General features: G+C 42.0%; 2 protein-coding genes across 2 annotated transcripts; one reads left to right on the top strand and one right to left on the bottom strand.

Moving 5' to 3' along the window:
- On the bottom strand, positions 1 to 4,571 carry ppme1 (protein phosphatase methylesterase 1). The gene is made up of 14 exons (XM_062486002.1): positions 4,309 to 4,571; positions 3,479 to 3,570; positions 3,156 to 3,250; positions 2,891 to 2,948; positions 2,725 to 2,776; positions 2,054 to 2,208; positions 1,799 to 1,889; positions 1,609 to 1,674; positions 1,389 to 1,521; positions 1,174 to 1,300; positions 958 to 1,002; positions 776 to 840; positions 593 to 660; positions 1 to 427 (listed from the first exon to the last, which is right to left on the bottom strand). Coding segments are annotated over exons 1-14 (1,134 nt in total). The 5' UTR covers positions 4,395 to 4,571; the 3' UTR covers positions 1 to 426.
- Positions 4,572 to 5,609: 1,038 nt separating this feature from the next.
- Positions 5,610 to 7,607, top strand: LOC134039517 (TLR adapter interacting with SLC15A4 on the lysosome-like). The gene is made up of 3 exons (XM_062485423.1): positions 5,610 to 6,018; positions 6,179 to 6,316; positions 6,402 to 7,607. The coding sequence occupies exons 2-3, from the start codon at positions 6,187 to 6,189 to the stop codon at positions 7,055 to 7,057; spliced, it is 786 nt and encodes a 261-aa protein (XP_062341407.1). The 5' UTR covers positions 5,610 to 6,018; positions 6,179 to 6,186; the 3' UTR covers positions 7,058 to 7,607.
- The last annotated feature ends 2,817 nt before the right edge of the window (positions 7,608 to 10,424 follow it).

The raw sequence follows: 10,424 nt of genomic DNA, 5'->3' as shown, positions 1-10,424 counted from the left end.
TAAACATGACAACTTTGACCTTCATTCATTTTTAATCATCATTCTTAAAAGCCAACAATGTTAAACACGGCACAACATGATGCAATCACCCAAAGTAGGACACAAAACAGGCAAGGCATCGCAAGAAATGAAAAGAAAAAAAGATTCAAAAAGGACAAGTAAAATCATGTTTCAACTTAACAAAACAAAAACTATCAAAAGGCAAAGCCATATGTGGCACAAGCTCATGTACAGTAATAATAACAATAATAACGTTATAAAAACTAAATATTTGAATAACTGTCGTACAGTGAATGTTTTGCAGCTGTATAGTCCTGTTTGTTTAATACAGATCTATTTTCGAGTTGATAGGCAAAATATGTCCATGAATCTCCACACAATGCCTCCATGACTGCTAGTAGAAGACCAGAGTCAAACTGGGACTTGTCTGAAATGATGCAAAACAAAAACCCTGTTAAATACACTTCATTTTTGGTGATCCATCTGCAGTCTTATTTTGGTCCAGAGTACAAGTAAATACAATGTATAATGGTAAATATGTGTATCCATACATGGTTTGGAGATCATCGTCGATCATTACAAAATGTCTTACCACAGGAACCCTTCCTGGAATTCAGTGAACTTATGGCGGACCATGAACGTGGCCAGAGCATCTGCTACCTGAGAGAATGGGGCAAAACACAACACCTCATCAAAATCAAGAACAATGGCACACTACAGCAACGCATGCTACAAGGGAGCACAAAGTGGGTCTCGTTGTTGAGCCACAACTCACTTTTTCAGGGGCATCTTCGTGGACAGCATGGCCACACTGAGGAAGCACCTGCATTTGGAACTTCCCTGCAATAAAAAGTGGAGAGCGTATGTGAGTTATGACATATATACACATTTCAACACAACAACCTAGCTGTACAACCGACTGAAGGTGAACCAGCAGTGTTACTTGTGAGGCCTCACCTTGCATCTGTCCAATTGTGAGATCTTTATCAAGCCTATCCACTCCTGTAGTGGCAGGAACATGTGATACAACAGTTAGAGATGCCATTCTGGATTGCTGGGTTTAAAAATGTCAGGATCATAAAAAAAAGAAAAATCAAGGGAAAACAACTACAGTCCCTTACTTAACCCCTGAATTCACTGGGTACTAAACAGTTGGCATGTAGAGGGTCTCACCTGCTAGCAGCAGTAATTTAGGCACAGGGCATGTGAGAAAGAGGACAGACAGGCCCTTGAACCATCCCTCCCAGTATATCTCTGTCTTTGACAGGTCCACTCGCCAAGTAAAGAGGCTCTCCTTCACCTGGACAGAAGGGCATGCCACCTAAAAATACATTTCAAAAACTCCTGCAGACACATAGGGGTTTATGTCAAATGCCCTCTTCCCTTACCTCCTGGTCATCTTCCTTCTTTCTTTTATGGTGCGATTCTCCTCCCTCTTCCTCCTCCTCCTCCTCCTCCTCTTCAATAATGCCTTCACCGATGCTCTTAGAGACACCAGGGCTACTCAGGGGTTCGTCACATCTGCACAGACCAGGAACGACATGCTAAAGACCACCAGTACTGTACAAACACTCTACTTTCAGGTTCCCCTGAAGGTCCAAAACATACTTTTTCACCTGGCCTCCCATGGACACCCGGGCTGACTCTATGTTTCTGATCTGTCCACTCTTCACGCTGAAGGAGAAAGGACCCACACAGATGATTGACACGACTGGAATTTTGCTAATACAACGTTGATACAATATGCACCTCAACAATTCTACATGGTGATGCCAGTTTATCAGGATCAGGGCTTTACCTCCACTCGATGGCATTTTCAACAGACTTAAAGGTCTTTGGTCGACTCCTGAGGAAATTCTGCATACTGTTCAAGGCATCCATGGCTGTGCCTAAAAACACCAAAATGTACACAAAGTAATGACAACCATCCATTCATAGTAGTACCAACCATCATCATTACACAATAATCAAAAACACAAAAAATCAGAACATTTCCATGTGGAGCAGAATATAATTTTGTAATTAAATAAAAGTAAAGTGTAAAAAGACCCACCTTCTACAACATCAATGACGCATAGGCCAAGTAACGATGGCAAATGATTGGCTACTGCAGTATGAACTGCTATTGCTCCACCCATGCTATGTCCAATCATCATGATGGGAGGTGGGTTCTCACCATAAAGAACTTCCACCACTTTGCCAATATCTCTAGCAGAGAGATAGAAAAGACCAAATTAGCACGTACCATATTCTATAACACTTCTTACCCACACAGCAATCTTACCTAGCAGTGGCCATCTGACAGGACTACCACTCAGACATCAGAGCTGAGATTCAAGGTGATGTTAGGCTCTCACTAATGGCACCATTCTTTTCAGCTTGCATCAAAACCTTCACTACCTACAACCCATCTCTCTCTTTCACTGGGGGATATCCACTATACCCATATAGGCCTACCTGGGTAACGCTCAATCAAAGGGGATTTTAAATATATGCATTTAGAAGATGCTTTTATCCAAAGCCATGTACAGTACAAAAAGTGCATTAGTAAGTGCAGTACATAATCAAGGAAAAGAAGTGCAGTTTTAACAGTAGTGGTTAGTTCGAAGGAACAGTCTGTTTACAAGTCCTACATCAATATAGGACTCATCGGTCATTCGTTCTGACTATCACCCACATACACATATTGTACCCAATAGCACATCAGACATTAACTAGACTCACTTGGCCATAGTTTCCGCTGAAAGGTCATCAGGATTCTTTACTTTGGTGTCACCTGTGTGTGTCACAGATAACACACATGTATTTGAATTATTTTATGATTTGTATTGCTTTCAAGACTGAGGTCACAAGATGGAATGTAACATCCTTGGGGTAATCAGGCCCTTACCGTGACCTCTGAGGTCCATAGCCACCACTCTGCAATGAATCCTGCTGCAAATCACCGCCTAATACGAACACACACAGACACGCGTGGACGCACAAGCACATACACACAGACCAACAGAAGGCCATTTTAAAGTATTTGCGAGCATATCTTGTGTTTTCAAAATGCCTGTGCTCAACTTCAAGACGACCTTGCAATACATCTAAAGCAGTGTGGCTATGCTGAATGTTCTCTGACCCAGCCTACTGAGTTAATGAAGGAGACTCACGGTGAACACAGCCCAGGAGAGGGCAGAGTGGCCTCCTCCATGGAGCAGGAGCAGAACAGGGCCGTGGGAGCCACTGCAGTAGATTCTGAATGTGTGCAGGGAAGTCAAGGAATGGATGATGCCTTTTCTGAGCCAGTGGCACTCTGCAATAGCATTTTACACGGTCAACAACATTCTAAACAGAAGATATAATGTGTCTACAAAACCTGTAGTTTTGTAGTTATCCTGTCGATACCAGCATTTGCTGTGTCACTTTTTGTTTTACTGTGAGGTATAAGGATGTGTGTCAAGTGTGTTTCGTGAAAAAGACGTCAAGGATATGTCTTTGCTGCTATTGTTGTCCACCTCCACATCTTCCAGTGTTTCAAAATATTGACTCCAAGGGAGAGAGGTGAAGTCTCGCTTTCGTCCGGGCCTGCAAGGTTGTGAAAGATGACAGTGATGAATGACCAGTCCAAAACCATCTATTGATAGCAAAAGAAAAGTCAGAGCATACAATATTCATGTATTTTTACGTTGCTGACACATTTATCCAAAAGTGATCAGGTGATTTGTATCTACAACCATGGTCTGCCTTCAAATCCTCTACCACTGAGCTATAACCAACAACATAGATGTTGTTGTTGGCTTGTTAAAATAACTATACTCTTTAGTCAAAACAAAAAAAGGGATACAAAATCGAGAAAATTGTGTTCGTGACTATGTTTGAGTGGGCGTGGACATTGATGCTTAGTTACTGTTGAGGAGGGGGGTCCTGTAGCTAATGACGTTTTTACACCCACTGACCTGACCAAATAGGAGGAGTTCTCCCGGTGTTAAAAGCTATATACTTTACACAGACTACACAATTCACCTCCTGAAGTCTGCGTAGAGTCCTACTGTTTTCGCACACTCAGAAGAAGGCCTGATTAATTTGTCAACCACCGAAAGTGATCCGCTCGCTCACTTTGTAATGCTTAACTTCGTCGACTTAGCAGCTAAACAGCAAAAGCTAGCTAGGTAGCCCCAGCTTGTTGCCACATTTCTTGCCATCAAATAACTGAAATAATACCGTCATTTATGGGTAAGTCTGATGATGATAGCAAAGCTAACAACTAGCTATCAAACTACGCAGTGCGCATTAGCCATCAGCAATAATAACAACTAAACTCACCCCATTCTCATTTTGGACCCCGACTGCAAACCTCCTGGCATGGGAGGTCTGGAACCCAACAAATTCAAATGCAACTGTTTTTCCATGCCTTCAAACAATGGGCCAAGGCTGTTCTCTTTATCAGACTTTCCTCTGAGTTCGCAGCATACGATTTTGATTATCTCTAGCGGCCTTAAAAATAAAAGCAGTAATTTTGCCACAAATGTGTTCTCTCACTCTACTTAAGCTGTCAGTGGCAGTCTGCCGCGTCTCCTCCCACAGTATAAACGCGTTTCGCATTGGATCATGGGATATGTATGCAGTCTGTACTGACTTCTCGTTTAAAAAACCTAGACTATAAACTCTTACCAAACTACAGGTCCCAAGAAAAAGTCCCTGCATGCAAAAAACCCCACAACACAAGCAAAAGATTACGTCACCTTTTACCGTGTATGTAGGGTTCAAACATGATTCATTTCAAAACACACAAATTCTAATTGTTGTTTTACAAAACAAATAAAATGATTAATTGTAATGACCTTCATGTTTATCGTCGTTCCTGACTGAGTCCTAAAGTTAACCCAAGTAGCCTATGCCATCTTTCGCTACCTTCTTTAAATACATTTAAAGACATGTATGTGCAATGAAACTATTAGATTTGTGGGTAATTTGTAACCGTGACTGTTGCCCCTACTCTGAAACCCTCCCCCCTGAAGCTTAAGGTTTAGTCTGCAGTGACACCACTTGGCAGTTTCCAGTACTACAGTGTTGAGTTAGTCCCAAGAAATTAAAGTTTCAGTTCTTTTATTTATTTTTTATTTTTTACCAAAAGCATATACTGTATAATGAACAGGCAGAACATGCAGGATAGTCTGGCCAGATGCAGCTCTTCTCTGAGCCTGACCCCTTCACAGGGCCTGGAACCACCAGCAGCTCAGCACCTCAGCCAGCATTTCTGCCAGGACTATGGTCTGGACTCCAGCACAGTCTACAGTATCGCGGTACACTATCTCAATGGGTTATGTACTGAATTACGGTTATAATAGATGTGTGTTTACATAAACATTTGTGTCGGAAAACTGTGTTGTATGCAATATGTTTCAGATAACATTATGTCTGTAATGGTGCATGTCTGGGAGGGTCTCAGCATGTTCCTGTTTACAGTTCCTGTTCCCCTTAGGTCAAAAACAGGTAAAAAAACAAATACTAATTAGAGGTGCATTTTGATTTACTTGAAAAGTGTTTTAAGTCAAATAGTTTCCTACTCAGTGCCTCTTTTCACTTTAGTTTACATTTACATTTATTCGTTTAGCAGACGCTTTTATCCAAAGCGACTTCCAAGAGAGAGCTTTACAAAAGTGCATAGGTCACTGATCATAACAACGAGCCCCAAAACATTGCGGGTTGCCAAAACATGAAGCATACATTGTGAAAAGCAAATAAGTGCCAATGTGAAGAACCATAGGAGCATGTAATTAAAGAAGTTACAATTAGTTTTGATTTATAACAAAGTATTGTTTCTTATTTCATGTCAGTTCATGAAAATACTTTTCCATAGCTAGTATAGTCTCAGTTTCAGTTGTTAATTATAACCATGCCTCTGTATTTATCACTGACCATACTTCCTGTTTCTTCAACGCTTTCTTCTGAGGAATACAACAGTTTTGCATCCGCTTTACAGAAATCGGTTTGATTAGAGAAAATACTCGAAGATCTGTTCTAAAATCAGAGGTAAGGGCACTCAGAGAAATATATTTTATAATGTGATATAATTAATCGAAAAGGCAATACATGTGTTGATGTATAGCATTGACAATTTTGTGTTAAAATAAGTTACTGAAGCGTAGTCCTCTGACTTGCACTGATATATTACGCACTTCAATGTTCTTAGAGCTGATCATGTTGGGAGAAGACTTCATCAGGGGTCTCAGATACAGAGAAGGGGACTTGATGTCCCAGAACGTAAAGGTCAGGGGAAGTCCAGCATGTCCAATACCACCAATCAAAGTAATCCATGAAATAATGACAGGTGAGTGTTGTGAGTTTATTTAATCTATAAGGGGATTACAGAGCATTTGTACAACATTTTGCAAAAAGTGCTGATATTTCCACAGCAAACTCAGAAGTCTGTGTGCAGTCTGTTCCTGGAGTGACAACTCGAACCATTGAGGCCCTCCCCATCCCCAAAAGCCAGAAGCAGAAGAATGATCAGGATCTAGAACTTTATCGCTCTTGTTTTTGCACATCCTTCTGCAAAGACTACCCGGATGTGCAGCTCAGAGGAGACCATGTAGGCGACTGGAGCTTACTCAGTCTCCCAAAACAGGGCAGTATATTTCAGGGACACCTGCGAGAGCCCCAGTACCTGGATAAGACCCTGGGACCTGTGGAGCCGGGGCTAAGAGCTGAGTCTATGCAGCCTCTGCATGATGAAGGTTACCTGGTCATGGACGGTAGCATATCTTTGAATAGGGAGCCTCTGTCTAACTCCATGCTGAATAGTTACCTGGAGAGTAAGCTTGTAGAGGTGTACAGGCAGCACATGCAGGATAGTCTGGCCCGATGCAGCTCTTCTCTGAGCCTGACCCCTCCACAGGGCCTGGTACCTCCAGCAGCTCAGCACCTCAGCCAGTATCTCTGCCAGGACTATGGTCTGGACTCCAGCACAGCCTACAGCATCGCGGTACACTATCTCAGCACATGTACAGTGACCAGCTCTCATTTCAGCTCCCCAGACCTGCGTATCTCCCAGCCTGATCAGAAAATCTGATGAGGAGATGCATTCTGAAGACCTCTGCCCCTCCTTCACCGTGCTCCATTCATTTGAATTTGTCTCATGTCTATTTGTGTAATTGTGCTATGAAAGAAATGAAGGATTTAGGAATTCTAGTGTGTGAACTTAGTGCTGAGTTTCCAGAGATAGTATTTTGTACAGCGAGAGTCATTATAACCAAGTAGAAGTAAGAAGGTTTTTCTTTGACTTTGATATTTTGTCCATGTGCTTCAGTATGAGAGTCAACTGTTAGACACTGCTATTGTCTCTGCTTCTTCTTCTGTTATGAAAAAGAAATCCACCAGGTGGCGATGTAACTTTGTTTGGATGCTGAGGAAGTGCATCCGAAAGAATTTCACACCAAAGAGAACAAACTGTTCTCAGTTGAAAGAGGTCTGTTGTTGATGATAAAAGGGAGATTGGAATAGCGTTTGTAATATATTGAACATGGTAATAAAGATAAACATGTTGTTGTTCTGTTCTACTCCAATTTATTAAAGACCAGAAAAGCTGATGTAGTAGATTTTAAACTTCTAAACAGAACAGAACTTTTAAACAGAACATTTAAAGTGAAACTGAATTCCGCTGACCTGACAGTAGAGATGAGCAGCTACACGAACACACACACATTTTACCAGCTTTGCAATTTGGCTATTTGTACAAATGTCCAAACAATCTTTCATTTCAGCACATTAAACTTTTAAGATTAGATTCTTGGTGAATTTTACACAAACCTCTGACAGCCATTTGCTTTCCCATTGTGTCTTTTTACTATATGTATACTATATGCTGAGTCACTGCACATCTGGAATCACAAAGGAACATTGGTACGCAATTTTGGCAAACTCAAATAACCTCATACAATGTACTTCATCCATTCATTTCACGATACCCCAAATCCTCCCCTTCCACACCCCCAACAGTACCCACTGAGGAGAGACTAAGAGCTGTTCTATTTTTTGCCTCCCACTTCATCCTTCCCTCATCTTAAATGTATTCCAGATTGTGTTAGTGTGTGTCTGTATGGACTACCACTACGGACACAGGCAGTGTCTCTACTGTGCCACTGGAAAATGTGTGGCTCACACTAGTAAACCCATACAAGGACATGTGACTATCTCCCCCCACTGGTAATCCCTTTATTAGAAACAGGAGACTCCACTGTAGACAACCTATGGCCCCTGTAGTTTGTTTGAATGAACTACCCTAACAACTCCAACAAATGTTCCAGAACAGCATGTTCTACATTGTTCTTTCGATATCAGTTGGTTCTACTAACTTCTCCTAACTCTCCGGAAAATAACCGATTATGCTGATAATGTTGACAAGCTTCAGTGGTTTTCCTCAGAAAGATGGCAGTGGAGGATTCATTTATTCATTCTGTTCCCATTTCGATTGTACATTTTAGAAGGTTACTGCATCTCTTAACCAGCCACACACATGTTTTGATTATAAGGATTATTTCATTTCTAATACATAATACAGTATTTTAATGTTGTTGCTTTGTTGAGACAGTATGTGATTTCAGCTGTTTGTCAGGGTTTGACCCATTTCAGAAAGTGGGTTGCATTGTCTTTGGGGTCAAACAGAGACAGGAGTGAATAGACCTACTTGCATAAAAGTCAGACAGGCGGGATTCTCCCGTGGGCAACGCTTTCCCAGGATTCACATCTTGTTGGCATTTGGCAGAGTGCATCTGACCCAGGGTGGTGCCCAGGAAGGCTGTGCCAAGCAAGAGTCCAAATTGAGCACAGAATCACCTACTATTTTCAGTGATTTATTGGAATTCACACTTTCCTCGTAAATGCTGTCAGCTCAGGAATGAAAGATTTCCAGTGTGACCGAACCGTCATATCTCTGACAATGGGAATCCTCCAGGTCATGATACTTAAGCAGTTCACATGACTTTTTTGTCATAGATTAACCAGGTTCATCTGTCAGGGTAGTTCCTGTGTTTCTGGTGCCCCACACTCTGAACCCCTTCAGCTGACCAAGCAGCAAAGACTGGCGGCTAATGGCCCTGGCAAGTACCACAGCACCCAGAACAATTTGGGATAGGGGGGTTTTGACAGTGGGCGGCTTACCCTATTTCGTACACTGGCAGGGCGTGGAGCGCGGAGGGGGCTGGAAGGGCTGTTTATTCAGGCAGGTGCAGCTCAGGGCTGTGACTCCACAGAAAGCACACACCGTCTGACGTACTTCAGCGACATTGTCTAGGGAAAATACAGCCACAGCAATAACATGTCCTCTCAAGTCCTGCCAATCCTCTAATGCTGTTGAAAATCCTTTGTCCTTACTGTGTCAAACTTGTCTTGTTTTGTTAGAAAGACAGACTTCTTCTTCTTTGTCTAACAAATGTGTTGATTTGCTATCCCACAAACACCTCAGCCAAGACAGGATAACAGAGACATGATCAATTCCAGAAACTGGCTATTTTAGTCAACTCTACCACTTGCAAAGATGGTAATTCAATGATATGGCTGGGCATAAGTTTTATTGAGGTATAATTAAACCAATTAGGTTATTTACAACGCTTATAGATACTGAAATTGTTGCACATTCTCACCATCAATATTGCAAAACGGAATTTCTATTGTTTTGCTCATAGCTCATTGTGATGTTTTTGTGGCTATTTTGTTGTTATGATCAGTGACCTATGCACTTTGTAAAGCTCTCTCTTGGAAGTCGCTTTGGATAAAAGCGTCTGCTAAATGAATACATGTAAATGTGTAAATAGTGAAGTACTACAGAAGTTTGTGTCTGCCCACATTTGCATTTGAACTGTCATGTCCTGGAACAGCAGCACAGCTATTAGATGTTCCTGCGAGCTCATCGCTCACCATTCCAGTAAACACACTTGAGGAATGACAAAGTGCCCGGCTCAATATTACAGCACAGGTCAGAAGGAAATAAACAACAAGCACACACGCAGGCACATCCACATACTGTATCTCAGTTTTCCATTGGGTCAGTCTGCTCTATTAACCTCATAGGGATGTACTGACCGGTGTATTTATAGTGTCAGAGTGTCTATTTGACTGCACTCAGCCAGAGCACATGGCAGTTGGGGTGTCTATGTGAGCCTGCCATACCCAGGTTAAGTTTCCTTTTGGGAGGGTGAGAGCAGGGTGGGTGGAGCTGAAAGAAGTGGTTGTTTACCGGAGGGAGAGACACACTGTGTATAAAGGTTATAGATTGAGGAAACTGGTTTTAGCTGGAGGCGAGACAGGCAGGTGGGATAAGCAGTGCCTAGTTCCTTCGTCAGTAAACGTGTCACAGTGTGTCATATCTACACGATTTATATTTTATAAACTGTCGTCTGTGCCTCTAACAGGAAAAACAAGGCTATGGTATTATGGTGTGC

Source organism: Osmerus eperlanus, chromosome 19, assembly GCF_963692335.1.
Source record: "Osmerus eperlanus chromosome 19, fOsmEpe2.1, whole genome shotgun sequence".
NCBI classification, from domain to species: Eukaryota; Metazoa; Chordata; class Actinopteri; order Osmeriformes; family Osmeridae; genus Osmerus; species Osmerus eperlanus.
This window is presented reverse-complemented; position numbering and strand designations above follow the sequence as displayed.